The sequence below is a fragment of the Trichomycterus rosablanca genome, chromosome 19 (assembly GCF_030014385.1).
Source record: "Trichomycterus rosablanca isolate fTriRos1 chromosome 19, fTriRos1.hap1, whole genome shotgun sequence".
Classification (NCBI taxonomy): Eukaryota; Metazoa; Chordata; class Actinopteri; order Siluriformes; family Trichomycteridae; genus Trichomycterus; species Trichomycterus rosablanca.
The window spans coordinates 833199-855495 of record NC_086006.1 but is presented as its reverse complement, the minus strand read 5'-3'; the positions used below and the strand labels follow the sequence as shown (position 1 = coordinate 855495).

General features: G+C 41.8%; 1 protein-coding gene across 1 annotated transcript in view; it reads right to left on the bottom strand.

The window, feature by feature from the left end:
* Positions 1 to 22297, bottom strand: part of LOC134333832 (NLR family CARD domain-containing protein 3-like) — a 560375-nt gene that overhangs the window by 154747 nt on the left and 383331 nt on the right. The window contains exons 27-28 of the mRNA XM_063015997.1: positions 17567 to 17740; positions 15770 to 15943 (exon numbers count right to left, since the gene is read on the bottom strand). Of these exons, the coding sequence (XP_062872067.1) occupies positions 15770 to 15943; positions 17567 to 17740 (348 nt within the window). The remainder of the gene's footprint in view (positions 1 to 15769; positions 15944 to 17566; positions 17741 to 22297) is intronic.

The following is a 22297-nucleotide window of genomic DNA, read 5'->3' as shown; positions in this document are numbered from 1 at the left end:
AAGCGCTATATAAATAAACTTTACTTACTTACTTACTTATTTTATGCACAGTATGACCAAAAGTATGTGGACACCCCTTATTATTTACATTTACATTTTAGGCATTTAGTAGACGCCTTTATCCAAAACGACTTACTTTACATTTACAGTATACAGTATATATAAGCAATTGAGGGTTAAGGGCCTTGCTCAAGGACCCAACAGCAGCAACCTGGCAGTGGTGGGGCTTGAACCAGCGACCTTTTGATTACTAGTCCAGTACCTTAACCACTAGGCTACGGCTAGGGTTAGGGTTAGGGTTATGTAAAATGAATCAGCTGCCTGGTTAACCTGGAAAAATGAATCTAACCTGTCTGGTTTACAAGGACGTGGTGTGATGAGTTTGGCCCTGTTAAGCATGTTTGGGATGAATTGCCAGCCTGGCATCTCACCCAACATCATACCTGATATCAAGAAAGCTCTTCTGACTGAAAGAGCACTAATGCCCACACACACACACACTCCAAACTCTTGTAATTATGTGGACACAGAAAAGTCACCATACACAGTAATGAGGAATCAGGAGGCCACAAAGTGAAATCTCAAAAATCTCAGGTTATTTACGTGTGCTAATTCTGATTTGTAGCGTTTATTAGATATTTATTTGGTATTGAGGTTTTTAGGATCCACCTCTTCCATGTGGATGGTTCGTTTCTATGCTTATTTTATGCACATTATGGCCAAAAGTATGTTGACACCCATTACACCCGTTCTGACAATTATGTAAAATGAATCAGCTGCTTCTAACCTGTCTGGTTTAGCAGGACGTGGTGTGATGAGTTTGGCCCTGTTAAGCATTTTTCGGATGAATTGCCAGCCCAACATCATACCTGATATCAAGAATGCTCTTCTGGGGTGGCACGGTGGCTCGGTGAGTAGCACTGTCACCTCACAACAAGAAGGTCCTGGGTTCGATTCCCAGGTGGAGCGGTCTGGGTCCTTTCTGTGTGGAGTTTGCATGTTCTCCCCGTGTCTGCGTGGGTTTCCTCTGGGTGCTCCGGTTTCCTCCCACAGTCCAAAGACTGTGCAAGTGAGGTGAATTGAAGATACTAAATTGTTCATGACTGTGTTTGATATTAAAATCTTGATCTGATGAATCTTCATGACGTTCCTGTCATGTATGGAACCAAAGTGTAAAACATGACGTTACAATCCTAATAAATTAATGAATAAATATCAAGCTAAACAAAAACACACAGATACAGAGAAAATATAAAGGGTTACGAAAGAAATAATAAAATAGAAATAGCGTTTAAAAATAGTGTGGTGTGTAAACATCAGTACTGGATGTCCAAATATAACCAGCTGCAGTTACACTGAGGTTACCGAGTGTTGAGTAAGACAGGAAATGCTTTTGTGGTGTGTGATACAGGTCAGTTATTTATGTCTTTGTGACACAGTTTGTTTCTGTGTCGGTTAGTTTCTGTGCGCAGGGCTCTGTGGCGCCTACCGGAGGTGAGGAGGTGGTAAAGTTACGTCAAGGGTGTGAGGAGTCTGGGATGGAGGGTGTGCAGAGGAGCACCCATGATGTTCAGGACAGATTCAATGACCGCAGTCAATGACCAGACTTCCTCAGCTGCTCTGCTGGACCATTTTGAGGATGGAGCTGGTGTTGGTCTTCCAGTTCAGGTCTTTGGAGATGGTAGCTCTCCACAGTGTCATGGAGGGGAGCAGCATTAAAGGTTCCACAATCATCTCCACGGTCTTGAGCATCTTCAGCTCCAGGTTGTTTTGACGGCACCAGAACACCAACCGTGTCCGTCTCAGATGAGTCCAGTGGTCGTAGAGCCTTCTGCACACTTCAGGAGGAGACTGTTGGGGTCTGTAGGGGTGCAGTCGCTGGAGTAGAGAAAGAAGAGCACCGGAGAGCACCAGCGTTCTGTTCGTATGGCCTCACCTGCTGTGTCCCGTCGGTTACAGGAGTCCAGAGAGTTTGGAGCTCAGGACTTTTTGGATACTGACCACAAACAGGATCCTGCATAAATATTAAACCTTAATTTTTAGGAACCCCCAATAAACTTGTCTCTTTTTTACTGTAATTCCTCACTACCTTCCCTCCCTCCTTTTGATGAACGTTCCAAACCTTTAATCACAGAAAAGAATCCGAGCACGCCGTGTGTCAGAGCGGAGCGGGTGTGGCGTGGATGTTCGGAGGTGTCAGGTCCCATGTTTTAACGATGTTTTATTTCAGCAGCTTCACGCCTGCCTCGACTCGCCGGATTATAATCGAACCCTTCGGGAGATCGGCGGAGGCTCTCAAACACCTCTGTGTCAGGTTCTTAATCAAGCTGTCAGCCTCATCGCCCTCAGACACGCTCGAGTCCGGGCAGGAAGCCTGATTATGAGATCCTGTCATCACGTTCAGTCTTATTTAACCTCAATTTGATATTATAAAAGAATTTCACACACTGGAGTATCTGTACACTTCAGATTTTAATCAGAGGCTACACTATATGGCCAAAAGTATTTGGACACCTGACAGAGCCACTGGATCACATCACTGTCGGGGCATTCAGACTCGTAACGGCCAAATTCCGAAGTGAAGGTTTGCTGATGGATCGACGTTACGTTCTGGTCAGAGTTCAGATCCCTTTTCACTCATCATTTATTACAACAGAGCTCATATTTATATTCATATCATTTATATCTCACCATACCTGCATTACCCTGTGTACTGTTATTTATTTACTTGTTTATTTTTACATTCCCTTTTTCTCAATCTCCAGTTCCCTTCTACAGTTCCTCTTCTGTTTACACCACCATCACACTGGCCTGAGGAGGGTCACCGACCGCCTGCTCCGACACGGTTAAGTAAGGTTAAGAAGTCGGCTTCTTTACACCAGCCAGCGGTGGATTCTCACCTTTACTCAGGTTGGCACCTCAACCAGACAGCAGGAGTCACTGAGAAAAGACCACAACCGACCTTCCCTCCCTCACAGACGTAGCCATCAGGGTCTGACGAGCACTTGGCCATGATGGTAGCACCACTAAGAGCACCCAGACTCCTGCACTACTGGAGCACAAACTCCACATCCTGGTCACAAAGTGGCTGAAATGACGAGCGAAGAGCGACTTGGCGGCTGTACAAGCCTCAGCATCTGGTGAGATTTTGGAACGTCAGCTTTGGCGACCAGTAACACCATAAATAATGGACGGATCGTTCAGTGTAACTGTTGATCAGAATGTGCTACTAAACGTTTGAGCCTCGTCGTGGCTCCTAATTCGACCTGACACGGCGGATCAAAATGCTTATTTGTTTAATTACTCGATTCATTCTGATCTCTGCTTCATGAAGCTGTTGTATAAAGCAGCGTAGCGCCGGAGGGGGGGTGGGGGGGGGGTTTATTACTCAGTATTAATGTGAGTACGCTAACGCACCTGTCAACACTTGTCGGCTCGTTAGCGCCTTTCACCAGGAGGAAGCGGCGATGCTGAAGCCCGAATCGTCTGAAGAGCGAGGATTAAGAAAGCGGACTGAAGCTGAAACCTGAGCCGACTCGTCCTGCAGCGCTAAATTAGCATGGAGTGAACGTAGCGACACCGCGTTTATAAATATTAACTGTACATGACAGCGGCAGCGCACAAGGATCGGTTCAAATCTCCAGCGGTGATACCGGCCAGCCTGGCGTCTGCACGTCTACGTAGACACGACCGGCCGTATCTAAATGTCTGATAATCCTTCAGTGTCACTCTGGACGTTCCTACGATCCATGATCTACAGTTACAGCCCAAAAGTTTACATACACCTGTGAGGGACGGGTCATTTCCTTAATGGTCGTCTTCAGGTTCCAAGGACTCGTCCAACGATTCCAACACGTCTGTTTGTTTTAGTGTGTTTTCTAAAAGTCTGCTGGGTCGAGCAACTTTACAGCATCCAGGACCGACAGACCAAACCCCTGTTGAAAAGCCGAGGACGACAGTGGCAGGAAAACACCCCTAAAATCACAGGAAATCCTGAGAGGAACCAGAGGAACCTCCATCCTCCTTGGCTGGTCTGGAGAGCACTCCTAATCATTGGTTGGTCACCTCCATTCACTGTTTTCTAGCTGTTATTTTAACTCTGGTTGGATCTGTCTTTAACCAAATGTGATGATTTTTTGGCCCTGTATTGAACTTTTCTGTACAGTCCACATATTGTTGAAACTCTGCTGTGTAATTGCTATTCAAGGATTCATCGTAAAGGCCAAATTAATGAGCATTAAGATCATTCCGAGTGGACGAGGCAGGATGACCATAGATCTTAAAATATAAGTTGGTTGGACAAAGGAACGAGAAGTTTCAAACAAAACCTGGAGCTTCCTAAATCTTCAAGCTTGAAGCCCTTGAGAGTATCTGAAGAGCCAAACAGCAACTCTTTATCTTCTTTATCTTTACGTAAAGAAATCATGAAACACTGGTGAATCTTCCCAGCAGTGACCACCTTACCAATCCTTCTCCAAGAGGGCATCTAAATTAATCCAGAAAGTCACCAAAGAATCCAGGTGAACTGTAAATGGTGAAAATGGTGAGGACCACCGATGCTAACCAGGAGAAACATAAAGGCTCGTCCCACATCGCTGCCGAGCCCTCAAATGGAGCTGCAGTCTGGAGACGTCCTATTTCACTACAACAGCGACAGGAGGACAGGTGTGATGAAACCAGGATTTTTGGGCTCCATCAGCCAATCCTGAAGGTCTGTAGCGTTAAACTGAAGACTTCTGGGGTGAGTTGTTTTCGAGAGAGATCAAGGCCTTCTTATGGAACATCTCACCCTGAGAGAATGAGCACAAATCCCCACAGACCCCTCTCAGAGAAGTGAAGGATTCTTACTGCTGCTTTTGGGTTCAGAACGAATGATCATTTAAACGATGCTTTTGCACCCCTGATATTTTGGAGAAATGTTTGATGATGATCACAGTATAAAAATATAATTTAACTCTATATTTGTGTAAAAAGGGTTAAAGCAGCGACGCCCTGACCTGAGCACGTCATGTAGCCAATATTATCCCAAAATTACCTTCAAAGACGAACTTTGCATCGACACGTCTAGCCTCGTTCAGAGCGACTACCGGTGCAGCATCACCCCATCCTGCGGACCGTCGCCCAGACCTGTTGAACGGTGAAGAGGCGAGAACCTGGGCTGGATGCCACCACCTTACTTAAGAGCCTTCAATCACACCTACTGGAATTTCATTTTAATTCAGGCGGCTGCCGCTTCGCTCGGCTCTAAACGAGGTAAATTCTTGGCAGATGTTTTTTTTGCCTCACGGCTGACAGGATCCAAGCACCTCCACATCTGTACGCTACTGTACGTGGCCAAAAGTATGTGAACAAGCCTCCTGATGATTAGATTTGGTGGTTTCTGCTACATCTATCGCTAACCTGTGTATAAAAATATGCTTTTAACACCGTGGAAACAGTTTAGGGAATCCCACGTTCTCTTTCAGATGGTTAGGATTACACCTCTGAACACAAAGCGAGATCTATAAAGACCTGGTTAGAGTAGTTGTGTACAAAAGAGCTCAGGTTACTCTACAGAACCCTGGTGAACACTCAACACGACACTTTTGGGAGCCAGATCTCTTCCAACATCGGTGCCTCTATAGACTGAATGGGCACAAATTCCCATGGACACAAAGTCCAAACTCTTGTAGAAAGGCTTCCCAGAGGATTTGATGGTATTAGAGCTACAAAGAAAGAAGGGAGCCATTTAGTATAAATGTACGTGGTTTGCATAGACGCTAAGACAGGGGTGGGCAAACTTTTCGGCTCAAGGGCCACACTGGGTTTTAAAAATTGACAGACGGGCCGGGTGGGTGCGGGGGTTTGGAACTAATATAAGTTCACATTTAAACCTTTATTTTCGTGATTAAAGGATGAATTTTTGAATATAAATGAAACACCAGACTCATCCTTTTATGTGCACATTTACACATGCGTGAATGTGATTTTTTTTTAATGCATTTTTAAAAATTATTTTTATCTTTGTTTCCACTTGGTGTATCGCCGTCTAAACAAAACCAATTCAGCCTTTAAAGCAGCACTTTCAACATAAGTTAATGGTTTATGTGTAACATTTTAAACCAGTCAAGTGGTTTGATCATGCTGGGGTGATAGTAGGGTTGCCAACCGTCCCGTAAAATACGGAATCCTTCCTTATTTGGAAACTTAAGGCTGCGTTCCGTATTGAACTGATACGGGACGCACTTTATTCCGTATTTTTTATCAATGGTAGAGAAATGCAGCAGATGAGACAGAGACGGGGCGATCTGTATGAAACAGAAGGAAACTGCTGCTACCGTGGGAATTAGAAAGCGTTTGGTTATTATTCTTAGTGTTCACGTTTAGTCTCAGTAACGCCATGTGTGCGCAGGAATATCAGCGTAACAGCCTGTTCATTACACTGCTGTTTGAGTAGTGCAGTGGGCAGAGCGCGTGGCTCATGTTTTTCCACCCTAGGTTCGAATTATGTAAAAATGTTGTTGCACTATGGTTACATGATTAGATGATGTTCTTTATGGATGTTGGTTTGCCTAAAACATGGTTCTGGTTTATTATTATTATAAAGAATAAAAATAATAAATGGTAAACAGCAGAATCCATGTTCCTATGACGTTGTGAGACACGTTATATATTTCATAACATAACCGCATGGTGTGCGCCATCTAGTGGAATCAATTAAAACGCAAGTTTAGTGCAGGAAAAAGATTTAAATTAATGCGGTTTTAGGACAGTTTTGTAAATACTCAGCGGGCCGGATTAAACAGCCTAACGGGCCGCATGTGGCCCGCGGGCCGTAGTTTGCCCACCACTGCGCTAAGACCTCAGCTGGACGCCCAAAACCAGAGCAGCACCGTTCCCTCATCATCAGGGGCTCAGTTCCTTCCACTTAGGGACGCGTTAACAAACAAGTGTTCTCAGATTCTGTTCCGGAACGGCCTCCCAAACACCTCCGCTATGTGGGAGCCGAACGCCTGCCAAGTGTGCTGCCCAGTGTCCGGTCAGTCATCAGGGTATCACCGGTACCCACTGTGACAGATAGGGAATGAACTAGCTCATCAGTAATACGTAACATGAGACAGAGGGCGTCGGTGAAAACCGAGAGCGATGACAGCGTAGTGACATGACGTGGAAATGGAGTGGAACGGATCTGAAGATGAAACGAGTCTTTCAGGCGGCGTTTATCTGAACATTCCTCTCATAATGACATTTCCAGATCAGACCACAAGACCCTGCTGAGATAAGCATCACAGGTCAGGCCTGGATTCAGAGGAGGACTCAACCGGTCACCGGCCCCTCCGGTCTCCAGCCACAGGTCCCCTCAGCGTGGGTGCGAAGGCCTTCAGAACTTTCAGAAGTTGGATCCCTGGTAATGCCACCCATGCTATAGCAGCTTTTAACTGCATGGTGGGATCGATGCACTTAGTGTCCAGGGTTTGTCTCAGGTGCACCCTATGGTGCAAACACTTATCTTTTTTCCCAATGGTGTCCTTAAGGTCATGAGTGGACTTTCAACCAATCACCCAATCAGATTAAAACTTCTTTAAGGCTTAACAGGACCTTCTAAATCATGCATACTGTGAAGTAGATCTCCAACCTCCACAATCCTTTAAAAACAAAATAATTTAGGATCATTAAGAAAATCTAATTAGCTTGCTTAGATCGTTTACCAAGGTTTCTGATATTTTGTCCACCACACGAGCAGGTAGAACACCTTGACAGGTGAAGTGAATAACACTGATCATCTCTTCATCGTGTATCAGAATACACAGAGCAGCTCAGTTTGTTGCTTATGAGGCTGCATAGCCGCAGACCAGTCAGGGTGTCCATGCTGAAAGCGCCAACTGCTGAAAGCGCCAACAATGGGCACGTGAGCATCGGAACTGGACCTGGTCTGATGAATCGCGTCGCTTACCTGGGGAACACACGGCACCAGGATGCACTATGGGAAGAAGGCGAGCGGGCGGTGTGATGCTTCGGGCGACGTTCTGCTGGTAAACCTTGGGTCCTGCATCCATGTGGACGTTACTCTGACACGTAGCTCCTACCTCAGCATCGTTAAGATAAGATAAGATAAGATAAGATGAGAAGACTTTATTGATCCCCTTAGGGAAATTAACTTGTTACAGCGGTATGAAGACAGGAAAAACAGAAAGAAATACAACTAAGTAAAAAATATTGCACACATAGTGTGTAGTTATTTACTCTATAAAATATCTAGAAAATATGTACATTAAAAATATGCAGAAATATATTAGGTTATTGCACTTATTGTGAATAGGTTACATATTGCACTTATTACACCCAACATGAAAGATTAGGAATGAGTGATATTATTATATATTATTATTGTTGTGAGCTCTGATGGCTGCGGGAATAAAGGACCTGCGGTAGCGCTCCTTCTTACACAGAGGGTGGAGGAGTCTGGTACTGATGGAGCTTCTTAGGTCTCCTACAGACTCATGTAGTGGATGTGTGGTGATGTCCAGGATGGATGACAGCTTGGCTATCATCCTCCTTTCTCCCATCTCCTCTACAGGTTGGAGAGGACCGTTCAGGACAGAGCTCGCTCTCTTGATCAGCTTGTTCAGTCTTTTTCTGTCTCTCTCTGATATTGCACCACCCCAGCACACCACTCCATAGAAGATGGCTGATGCTACCACAGTGTCATAAAAGGATCTTAGCAGTGGTCAGTACACTCCAAAAGACCTCAGTCTCCTCAGTAGGTGGAGGCGACTTTGGCCCTTTCTATATAGGGCGTCCGAGTTGCTAGACCAGTCCAGTTTATTATTGAGGTGAACACCCAGGTATTTGTACTCCTTCACCATCTCATTGTCCAAACCATGGATGCTCACAGGTGTGGTGTGATGCGACTTTTTCCTGAAGTCGATCACCAATTCTTTAGTTTTACTGGTGTTAATGGGAAGCACGTTCAGTTCACACCAGGTAACAAAGTCCTTGATGATACTTCTGTATTCCTGTTCGTTCCCGTCAGATAAACATCCAACAATGGCTGTGTCGTCCGAGAACTTTTGCAGGAAACTTCTCGTGTGTGTTGTGTTGAAGGTCTGAGGTGTATATGGAAAAGAGAAATGGAGAGAGGACAGTCCCTTGCGGTGCCCCTGTACTGCTAACCACTACGTTGGACACACAGTCCTGAAGCCTCACGTACTGTGGTCAGTTGGAGAGGTAATCAATCGTCCACGCGGTGAGGTGACGGTCAACTCCAGCTACCTCCAGCTTCTTTCCGAGTTGTGATGGTTGTAGCGTGTTGAAAGCACTGGAGAAGTCGATGAACATGACCCTCACAGTGTTCCCAGGGGTGTCGAAGTGTGAGAGGGATCTGTGTAACAGGTGGATGACCGCGTCCTCTACACCAATGCCAGTTTTGTAGGCAAACTGCAGGGGGTTTAGCGTTGTGTCCACTATCGGTCGAAGGTGGTTGAGTATAATCCGCTCCAGAGTCTTCATTAGATGTGAAGTAAGGGCCACTGGTCTGAAGTCATTCAGCTCCCTGGGGTGTGCAGTCTTAGACACTGGAACCAAGCAGGAAGTTTTCCATAGGACTGGCACCCTCTTCAAACTCAGGCTTAGATTGAAGATGTGAAGAACCACCCCAAAAAGTTGGTTACAGACCACATTCACCCTCTCATGGAGACGCTTCCCTGGTGGCAGGATGAAGCTCCCTGACACAGAGCTGAAATGCTTCAGGAACGGTTTGAGGAGAACAACGACCAGTTTGAGGTGTCGACTCGGCCTCCAGATTCCCCAGATCTCGATCCAGTCGAGCGTCTGTGGGACGTACTGGACAGACGAATCTGATCCACGGAGGCGCCACGTCACAACTTACAGGAGTTAAAGGATCTGCTGCTGACATCTCAGTGCCAGATACCACAGCACACCCTCAGGGGTCTAGTGGAGTCCAGGCCTTGACGGGTCAGGACCAACACAATATTAGCAAGGTGGTCATAATGTTATGCCTAATGGGTGTATGATTGGAAGTGAAGCTCCACTTCAGCACGCAGGTCAGTGCGGTGTTGTGACACAGTGCTGCCCCTCAGTGGTGGATTTTAATACTGCTCAGCACCTTGATTAACTGCAGACGTTTGTGGTTTCACTGGGTGTCAAAAATATACAGACACCATCTTAAATGAGTAAAGGTATAAAGTGAGGTGGCTCAACACAGTGAATCAAACCCTTCTGTGCCAGTCAGAGTGCACATGCATCTCCTGTCCAGCCTCAGAGCACCTGCAGTAACCAGTCCTGTGTTCTCCAGGTTGACGTCCTGGTCCCAGTGGGTCAGAACTGGGTTTAATGGTTTTAATGCTGGTCCACAATGTTTGATTCATAATTAATAAAGAACCATCACTTTTATTTTGGTTTAGTAACAAAAACACTTTTAATTACAACAATGAAAAACAGGGATTTTCAGCACGCACACGATCATCCTAAAATCTAATAAAATAAAATAAAAAGACTGAAGTTGTTCAGTATAAATCAGTGAGTTAGTGGGTCTGGATTCAGAACCAAACAAATACGAATACGAATCTGTGTAGAATCAGTCTGTGTTCCGGTTCATTCCAGAGCTGCTGAGTGGGGCTGAGGTCAGGGTTCTGTGCAGGACACTGAAGTCAACACAGTCATGCTGGTACAGGAGAGGACCTTCCCTAAACTGTTGCAGCAATTCAAATTTCCTTTATATAACTGATTTATTACACCTTTATTACAGTGACGGTTGTGGCTGAAACACTAAATTCAGTCATTAGAAGGGGCGTCCAAATACTTTTGATTGTGTAGAGTTGATTTGATAGTTTATGAAATATAATGCAAAAATAACCACCACCAGTATGGATGTTACCAGTAGGCGTCACACTGGGGTGCTCTGGTTTTCTGAAAACCAGTTTGATCACCTCTTAATTTTCCACAGGTCTCATAACCACGCCCGTTACCGAGAGCAACGAACGGTGGTACACCGGACCAGCGACCAAATCTCATAATGCCATAAACGAACCATTCCAACGTCTACAGTCGATTCATTAACAGACGAGGGCGTGGCACACAAAACAGGTTAATATACACTGCCTGGCCAGAAAAAAAAGGGTCACCACCTGGATTTAACTAAGCAAATAGGTAAGAGCCTCCCATTGGATAATTACTGCATGGGTGATTATGTTTCAGCTGGCAACAAGTTATTTAACACTAACTGATGCAGTGAGTAGCTTCTCATTGGGGGGGGGGGGGGTAATGTGGAAGGAATGTGGTCAGAAAAAAAATCTTGAATAATGGAAAGTGGAAAGTATTAGGGGTATGAACTGGGGTCAGTAACAAAATTAAACTGCACCGAAGTACCAGAGTGGCAGAACAAACGGATTCAGACACAATTTTGTTTATATATATATATATAGAGAGAGAGAGAGAGAGAGATGAAATTTGTTAAGGGGCCCTTTTTTTTTTTTGCACTGGGGCCAATGAGCTCCTAGTTACATCACTGGATAACAATCCATCATGTGAGTTCAGTATCGTATCAGTGTGAAGGATTAGAGAAGCTGAACACGTGCAGGAGCTAATTCTTCTAAAAGTAATGCAAATAATAAATGATGCTTAATCATGAATATTTGTTTTACATTTATAGAGAGGATTAGTTTTAAAATAAATTCAGTATAAAACACAGTGAACTTTACTTTTCTTAATGTTAAGAAATAAACAAAACTCTGATAAACTTTATTAAAACAGATTCAACATAAAGAGCAACAAGTTCACAGATAAAGCATAAATGTTTAAAAACATAAAGTATTTAAGGTTTAAAAAATAAAGTATTTAAGATTAAAAGTTCTTCTGTAGCTCTTCCTCGCCCTCACCGTTTATTCTCCATTGAGACTCTTACTTATATTTTAAACACAAGTCTGATCCTCAATCATCTCATTAAAAATTCCACTAACGTTACAAAACGGCATTTTTATCTGTTGTGACATAATGGTGAGATGGTACCAGCTGTGGGTTTAAATCACAGCCATCCTATAAATCTGGGTTTTTCAAACTATTGTTCAAGCGACACATTTCGTCCATGTATCTCACTCTCGATGGTTTACAAGTTGTAACATAAAGCCTCCACAAGGGGGAGTACAAGTTTCTCTCATTATTATTATTTTCTCTGCGACCCATTTTTATCAGCAACAAAGAGTTTAAAACACAGTGATAAAACATCAGATCATAAATAATAATAATAATAATAATGTGATGGGTCACAGGTTGATACGTGTAGCTCTTAACCAACCGTTCCTGAGTCCACGTTCTCTCTTCACTCCCTCCTGATCTTTTCTTGGTCTCCAGCTGTCAGAGCTTTTCCATTCTTGAGGTTTGTACACTCCCTAAACGTTCTCCTAAGGTGCTCCTCAAAGCTTTACAACAGCCTAAGTTTTTTGTAAGCATTGTTGTTGTTGATTTGATTTGTAATTAATAAAATCAACATTTAATTACACATAAAGTGAAACATGTTTTACAAAACTGAGATGCATCCTGTTTACTTTAATTATCTAAACAAACGAGCTCAGACTGGTGCAATACATTTTATTTATTTATGTGCAACCCATTTTATTTTACACCTAAAAAAACCTCCATGTAGTAGAACAACTGTAAATGTTCTTAAGCAGCTCAGCAAAAGTCTTTAACTCCATCAAACATCTGTTGAGAGAGCTGAAGATGGCAGCACACAGATGTTCGTTGTTCAGTCTGATAGTGAATGAGATAAACTGCCCAAATCCAGGTAAGTTAAGCTTGTAGAGATGAATCTAAGACGACTGGCTGCTGTAATTGCTGCCAAATGATTTTTATATATTTATTTATTTTTATCTTATAAGTTTTAATTTTGTCTTTTCAGGTGATTAAGTGCAGATTGATGGTAAAACTGTAACCATATCAAATCCACGATACAATAAAGTGCATGCAGTCACGGGGTCTAAATACTTTCTGAACCCACCGTATATAATGTTTATTTTGTATCTGTGTTCTGTAAAACTTCATCTTTGATATTCGCCCCGGGATTATTATCTGTAAAAAGAATAAGACAGAATAATTAGATATTAATGCTCATCACACATTAACATTAGTTTAGACACTTTACATGCTTTACATGTAAACACAGTAAAACCTCAGTACAGCATCACTGTTCCACCTCACTGTTACATCATCACCCCACTGCTGTACATCATCACCTCACTGTTACATCACCCAACTGTTACATCATCACCTCACTGTTACATCATCACCTCACTGTTACATCACCCAACTGTTACATCATCACCTCACTGTTACATCACCCAACTGTTACATCATCACCTCACTGTTACATCATCACCTCACTGTTACATCACCCAACTGTTACATCATCACCTCACTGTTACATCACCCAACTGTTACATCATCACCTCACTGTTACATCATCACCTCACTGTTACATCACCCAACTGTTACATCATCACCTCACTGTTTCATCACCCAACTGTTACATCATCACCTCACTGTTACATCATCACCTCACTGTTACATCATCACCTCACTGTTACATCATCACCTCACTGTTACATCATCACCTCACTGTTACATCGAGATGCATGAGTACCGATAGTATCGGGTATTCGCCCGATACCGCGCTCATTAACTCGTACTCGTACCAAACGAGGCTCCGACACTAAACATCCGATACCGTGTACCTAGTGCACTTTGCGGGGGGGGGGGGGGGGGAGATTTTTTTTACTTCTACAACTAAAGCAATTCATTTTTCACCCACGGGAGACAGATTGAATTATTCTCACTGACCACGCTCACACGCACGTTTAATGTTATTTAGTTCCGTCTGAAAAAACAAACAAACTTCAAAATAGAGCTAACAGCGAAGATAACCGGTTACAAAAGCAGCGACCGCTGTTATAGGACGTGTGTGTGTCTTTAATACTCTGTTCACAGTGTCGATACAAGTGATTCAGGAGTCGACTCATTTTAAGCGCATTTAAGTTTCTTTTCTCAGTCATCTCTCCAAACACCAAATACTACAGAACATTTTGTGTGACTCGCTTACACTATAAAGCTCAGGCTTAATTATACTGGTTATTACCACAGAGCGGGAGTCGACTCAGAGTCGTTTACGATTTACCGAGGTGAACCACGAATGTATGTGCTGATAGAATCGGCTCAGATGGGATCGGACTGTATTATCCTTTTAAAGTAAATATTTCAATCAGCAGAATCGCATCGCATGTATGATGTGCACAACTTTAATCACGTGCGTTTATTAATGAACGTTTACGTTAGCTTGTCAGAAGCTTTCTCAATGATGGCTGTGCGGTGTTTTTTTTTTTTTTACAATTAGTGATGCAACCCAAGCAACTGTTCCACTGCACTATTTTACACTAAAAACTACACTATTCCATAATGCTCCAGATTGCATCATTCTAAATAGGTACCAGTCTCTCCCAGCCACCCGCGGTAAAGTTCGAAGCTCACTGTCCCCTAACACTCGAAATGGAGCTTGACTTACGCCACAGTCTGTGGATGTGACTTGAGCTTGTTCAATACAGTCACCGTACACAGTTCAATGGCGGATCATGGGTCTCCTCATGGGTCTCCTCATGGGTCTCCTCATGGGTCTGTATAATTTTTTTATTTTTATTCTACTCTACTTTTTATTTACTGTATTTATTGACTGGGGATCAATAAAGGAATCTTATTTTATCCTTGTACTCTAACTGAACCTGTGCGTCTCAGAGTCTGTTCCTAAAAGAAAAACTGGTAAACATCGCTCTCTTCGTTTCTCCACAGACCGAGAAATGTTTTCTATTATTTTCCATAAAGTTCTTTAGTTTTGTATATTTATAAAAACATCTTTTCAATGCTTTGGCAATACTGTAACCTCTTCAACAGTCATGCTAATAAAGCTCTTTGAATTGAATTGAATTGAAATGAGCGGCAGTGACAAAACACGAGGTCGCATAAACCCTCACGCCACGGTTCTCAGTCCGTAGTCTCACTCACTCACTAATATTTCCGATGCCCGACTCAAAGAAACAAAACAAAATGGAATTTCTTCACACTTTGGAAAAACACTACGAAACTATGCTGCTGAGTCCCTGTTTAAGGTTACACAGGAGTAGCTTGTAGTATATTAAAGCGAATAAACTCAGAGAAAACTATTTTACCGTCTCATCACTTCAGCATCGTTCTATCTCTGGCATGTCCTGCCCACGAAGGCCACTGATTCGCTGAAACGCTCTTGAACAGATTACAGCATTTAGAGGGGTTTCAGGAATAAAGGCTCCTGTATATATTGTTTCCTTTACATGAGTACAGTGTGTTAATGTGTGTTAGTGTGTGTGTACAGTGTGTGTGTACAGTATGTGTTTATGTGTGTGTACAGTGTGTGTGTGTATGTATGTACAGTATGTGTGTGTGTGTGTGTGTGTGTGTAACTCACTCTAGTTTCTCCAGTTTACAGTTTGGATCCTTCAGTAGATCTTGAAGTTTCTTCACTCCTGAATCTCCTGGTTGATTGTATCTCAGGTGCAGCTCTCTCAGGTGTGATGATGGATTTAATATCAGAGCTGAAGCCAGATCAGTAAAACCTGCAGCTGTAATAATGCAGCGCTCCAACCTGCAGAGAGAAAATCAATTCATCACCATAGAAACATCTACACACACACATCTACACACACACACATCTACACACACTATATACACACAACAACAACAATAATGTTACCCCAGTATCTCCAGGTTACAGTGTGGATTCTCCAGTCCAGCACAGAGCTTCTTCACTCCTGAATCCTGCAGGTTATTGTAACCCAGGATCAGTTCTGTCAGTCTGGATGATTCTGAACTGAGAACTGAGGACAGAACTTCACAACTTTCATCTGTCAGATTACCCTCACACAACCTGAAATATAAACAATCACAACTGTGTTATGATACACACACACACACACTAACACACTAACACACACTGTACAGTCGGGCCAAAAAGTATTTAGTCAGCCACTGATTGTGCAGGTTCTCCTACTTAGAAAGATGAGAGAGGTCTGTAATTTTCATCATAGCTACACTTCAACTATGAGAGACAAAATGAGAAAAAGAAATCCAGGAGATCACATTGTAGGATTTTTAAAGAATTTATTTGTAAATGATGGTGGAAAATAAGTATTTGGTCAATAACAAAAGTTCAACTCAATACTTTGTAACATAACCTTTGTTGGCAATGACAGAGGTGAAACGTTTCCTGTAAGTCTTCACCAGGTTTGCACACACTGTAGCTGGTATTTTGGCCCATTCCTCCATGCAGATCTCCTCTAGAGCAGTGATGTTTTGGGGCTGTCGCTGGGCAACACGGACTCCACAAATTTTCTATGGGGTTGAGGTCTGGAGACTGGCTAGGCCACTCCAGGACCTTGAAATGCTTTTTACGGAGCCACTCCTTCGTTGCCCGAGCGGTGTGTTTGGGATCATTGTCATGCTAGAAGTGATGTTTCCACCCCCATGCTTCACAGTAGGTATGATGTTCTTGGGTTCTTCTTCTTCCTCCAAACACGACGAGTTGAGTTTTTACCAAAAAATTTCATTTTGGTTTCATCTGACCACATGATATTCTCCCAATCCTCTTCTGGATCATCCATATGCTCTCTGGCAAACTTCAGACGGGCCTGGACATGTACTGGCTTAAGCAGGGGGACACGCCTGGCACTGCAGGATTTGAGTCCCTCTTGGCGTAGTGTGTTACTGATGGTAGCCTTTGTTACTTTGGTCCCAGCTCTCTGCAGGTCATTCATCAGGTCCCTCCGTGTAGTTCTGGGATTTTTGCTCACCGTTCTCATGATCATTTTGACCCCACGGGATGAGATCTTGACCCCAAGGGAGATTATCAATGGTCTTGTATGTCTTCCATTTTCTTACAATTGCTCCCACAGTTGATTTATTCACACCGACCTGCTTGCCTATTGTAGATTCACTCTTCCCAGCCTGGTGCAGGTCTACAATTTTCTTCCTGGTGTCCTTCGACAGCTCTTTGGTCTTGGCCATGGTTGAGTTTGGAGTCTGACTGTTTGAGGCTGTGGACAGGTGTCTTTTATACAGATAACGAGGTCAAACAGGTGCCATTAATACAGGTAACGAGTGGAGGACAGAAGAGCTTCTTAAAGAAGAAGTTACAGGTCTGTGAGAGCCAGAAATCTTGCTTGTTTGTGGGTGACCAAATACTTATTTTCCACCATAATTTACAAATAAATTCTTTAAAAATCCTACAATGTGATTTCCTGGATTTTTTTTTTCTCATTTTGTCTCTCATAGTTGAAGTGTAGCTATGATGACAGACCTCTCTCATCTTTCTAAGTAGGAGAACCTGCACAATCAGTGGCTGACTAAATACTTTTTGGCCCCACTGTACATGCATTTACACAATCATACACACACACACACAAACAAACACTATACACACATTTACACAATCACACACACACACACACACACACACACACACACCTACACACAACAACAACAATATTGTTACCTCAGTATCTCCAGGTTACAGTGTGGATCCTGCAGTCCAGCACAGAGCTTCTTCACTCCTGAATCCTGCAGGTTATTGTCATTCAGGTTCAGTTCTGTCAGTCTGGATGATTCTGAACTGAGAACTGAGGACAGAACTTCACAACTTTTATCTGTCAGATTACCCTTATACAACCTGAAATAGAAACAATCACAACTGTGTTATGTTACACACACACACACACACTGTACACACACACACAGTACACACATTTACACAATCTCACACACACACACACACACACTGTACACACATTTACACCATCTCACACATACACACACTGTACACACATTTACACAATCACACACACTGTACACACATTTGTGCTTCTTTACTTTACGTAAGTATAGTTTACACTGTATAGTTTACACTGTATAGTTTACACTGTACAGTTTACGTATGTATATGTTTACACTGTGTAGTTTACACTGTGTAGTTTACGTATGTATAGATTACACTGTTTAATTTACACTGTATAGTTTACATATGTATAGTTTACACTATATAGTTCACTTATGTATAGTTTACACTGTATAGTTCATGTATGTATAGTTTACACTGTAGAGTTCACGTATGTATAGTTTACACTGTATAGTTCGTGTATGTATAGATTACACTGTATAGTTTACACGGTATAGTTCATGTATGTATAGTTTACACTGTATAGTTCGTGCATGTATAGTTTACACTTTATAGTTTACACTGTATAGTTCGTGTATGTATAGTTTACAATGTATAGTTTACACTGTATAGTTCATGTATGTATAGTTTACACTGTATAGTTTACACTGTATAGTTCATGTATGTATAGTTTACACTGTATAGTTTACACTGTATAGTTCATGTATGTATAGTTTACACTATTATTTCAGTGAAAGTGCCCTAATTTCTGTATCTGCAAAGCAAAGTATTCAAAAACGTACAATCTTCCAGTGCCTCCCAATGTACCTGTAGAGCAACTGGCTGTTGATGTGTTAAGAGGTAATAATTACAATGACAGTTTAATAGGTCACAGTGCAACAAAGAAGTAAAAATAAAATGGCATCCCAATATTTTTTCTTTTGCTGTTCTATTGGGTTAATTAACAACAAAAGTGGATGTCTAGGGGCCAGTGATAGCTCAGTGGTTAAGGTACTGGACTAGTAAACAGAAGGTTGCCGGTTCAAGCCCCGCCACCACCAAGTTGCCACTGTTGGGTCCCTGAGCAAGGCCCTTAACCCTCGATTTGTAAGTCGCTTTGGATATACAGGGGTTGGACAATGAAACTGAAACACCTGTCATTTTAGTGTGGGAGGTTTCATGGCTAAATTGGACCAGTCTGGTGGCCATTAATTGCACATTGCACCAGTAAGAGCAGAGTGTGAAGGTTCAATTAGCAGGGTAAGAGCACAGTTTTGCTCAAAATATTGCAATGCACACAACATTATGGGTGACATACCAGAGTTCAAAAGAGGACAAATTGTTGGTGCATGTCTTGCTGGCGCATCTGTGACCAAGACAGCAAGTCTTTGTGATGTATCAAGAGCCACAATATTATTGAGCCACTTTGGGATGTTTTGGAGAAGCGAGTCAGGAAACGTTTTCCTCCACCAGCATCATGTAGTGACCTGGCCACTATCCTGCAAGAACAATGGCTTAAAATCCCTCTGACCACTGTGCAGGACTTGTATATGTCATTTCCAAGACGAATTGACGCTGTATTGGCCGCAAAAGGAGGCCCTACACCATACTAATAAATTATTATTATTAATTGTAGCTTCATAATTGTAGCTGTTGGTGTAATACACAGTGCAGCCAATAGATGGCGCTTAGCGCTTAGGGGGAATACACTACACAGAGGAGGCAGAATAAACCCTGCAGCCAAGTTAAGCACACGTTAAGTGTTCTGCCTCTTTGTTTCTACATCCAGGTTAGGTAATATTTAGTGATGGCAAACCGAAGCTTTCTGAACCACTGACGCTTTCCTCCTTACTGTATTGAAAACAGGTTCATTACTCGAAGCTTCATAACATGGTGAACATTAGCTACATCTGGTGGCCAAAACCTCGAAGTGCTTTGTGCATCTAATGGACAAGGGGTCCCAACAACTCATGAAACTAAATGTCTTTAAAATGTCATTGCTGAGGTGTACATACATTTATGGTTTGGCAGAATACTTTGATAACTGAATAATGTAATGTAATGTATTACAACACAAAAAGTAATCTAATACATATAGAATACACTCAGAACACATCTTGATAAAACACACTTAAAACTATACTGTTGTAATTCTTATTACATTCACACTATTGCTGCTTTCACTTTGTCATGTTATTATTTTGTTAATACAAAAACGCCCCAGGATTCGCTGCTTTTGAATCTTTCCCTGAAGCAGTCACGTGGTTGTGTGTCGAAATGAAGCTTCGGACGTCATTGGTCACGTGATCATCGTAGAACGAATCAAGCACCGACAGATTCAAGATTCAGTAACATCACTACTAATATTCCTCAAAATTACATCATGTTCCTTAACATAGAGAATAATAAGGTGCTGTATTATTTGGAACTGCTAGTAATGTTGGTGTGGAGTAAACAAAGTCAACGGAATTAAAATAGTTGGTCGTTAGTGACAGAGACAAAAAAAAAAAATGAAAATGCTAATGAGACAAAATGGAGTTGTTGCTGTAAGTTAACAAATGTGAACCATTGTTGATCTGTTTTATTTGTAAGTTTGCTTGTTATTTACGTAGATCAGAGAAGATCATCTGGGTCTGACAAACATTAAATGTTCTAGTTAATTCACAGTAGTGTGGCATTGTATTTTTGTTTCTAAGTGATGCAGGTGATAACGTAAGAACTGATGAGTTGGTAAGGTTTGGATATTGATCAGTAACAGCTGGATGAGAAGAAAACTTAGGAGCATCCATGTAGTTACATCCACTGGTGTATTTTTGTTTGCAAAGACAATGGTATATTGAAACATGATGTAAACAGATTTATTATTTGAGTTATTTCTGCAGTTGGTTAAAAATATTTTTGTCCTGTATTTACTTGGTATCGGATCGATACCAAATTTTGCAGTATCGCACACCACTAGTCTCCTTCGTTCCTGCTGGTTCCACCTGCCTCTTTCTATGCTTCCTGGTACCTTCGCTGCACCTCCTTCGTTATACCTGCCATTAGTTCTTTTTGTCCTTAATAAAGCTGTTTAAACCTCCTGTGGTTTTACTTTGTGGTTCCAAAAAACCTTTATTGGCTCAGTGCCACTCATGACAAACGGTGGAACTGAGTATACAAATAAATCAATTGTGTGGGCAGTGGTTGCTCAATGTTTACTGGACTATTATACCAGTACTAGTAAACCAGAATATTGCTGGTTCAAGTCTCACAACAGCCAAAATGTCATTGTTGGGCCCTTGAGCGAGGCCCTTAACCAACAACTGTTTGGGTTGTAATTCAGCTGTAAATGGATGAAGTTGTTACCTTCATTATGTTTCTTATTTGTGCTCATTTTATTTTTTATTTCTGTTCATCAGTTTAGTATTTATTTGCTTTTGCCTGATTTAGTTACTACAGAACTAAGGCCGAGGCTCCTATACAGAGATTCCTAAATCATTTTAACTGACACTTATATTGGCTTAACATGCACAAACTATAAAAGCTTTTACTCAGAACTACAGTTGTGGGGTTGTGATGTTTGTGTGCTGGTTTAATAGTTTTATTTATTTATTTTTTGCAGTATTAGAGATACATTAGTGTTTTGTTTTGTACGTGGCTGCATTAACAAAGTCGTTTACAGTGATGAAAATACTTTGTATATTTTGATGTATATTTGTATATTTTGATATTTTGATTTTGATAATGGATGCCAGATATTCTCTAAATGTTTGACTTTATCCTTTTAAGATAATTATTTTCTTTCGTGCTTGTTAGTTCAGCCACAGGTTAAAGAGGAACCGTCACATTTAACTATTTGTTTTTGCTTGAGCTTTAAAAATATATTTTTTAAAAATTTTCTTATCCATCAATAAAAGCCAGAGAAACTATCCAATCACATCACTGTGTATTAAAAATGGAAACGTTTTTAAGATGTAAATATAATAATGTATTTGCTGACATCAACACATGGGCCAGTAAACTTAGTTAAGCTTGTAAATTCACCAGCACCTCACAAGTTCCTCCAGTAATCACCACCAGATCCAGAGCCAAATGCACCTCTGGTAATTCAGATACCCCACATGTAGCTTTCAAACAGCCCTCCTGAACCTAATAACTGATAGCTTTTTGTTCAGTGGTGTGGGACTTATAACCCTTTTCAGACAGGTAGATTTAAGTGACTTTGTTTTGCGTTTGAGTCTCTTTAGAACATGGAATCATGAGCTGCTTTCTCAGACTTCTAGCCTCTAAGCTGCGGTGGCTAAAATGAATAAGCTGAGGTAGATAATATCAAGTTAAATTATGTACAAAGTCAATCCTATTTCCTATTTAAATATTAAACAGCTACAGCATTACAATGCAACATTCACATGAACACAGCTGTAATATTAATCTGAAAACAACAGAAATCTTTCTGCTGCTCTATAGAACTGTTTTCATTTACAGCACATTGAGCATTAATCCTGTGTGATCTATAAATCGGTCAGGTTCAATAATAAGCCTCAAAGGAGGGAGATTTTAGGAAGTTTTAGGCTGATCTGTATACAGTAAATG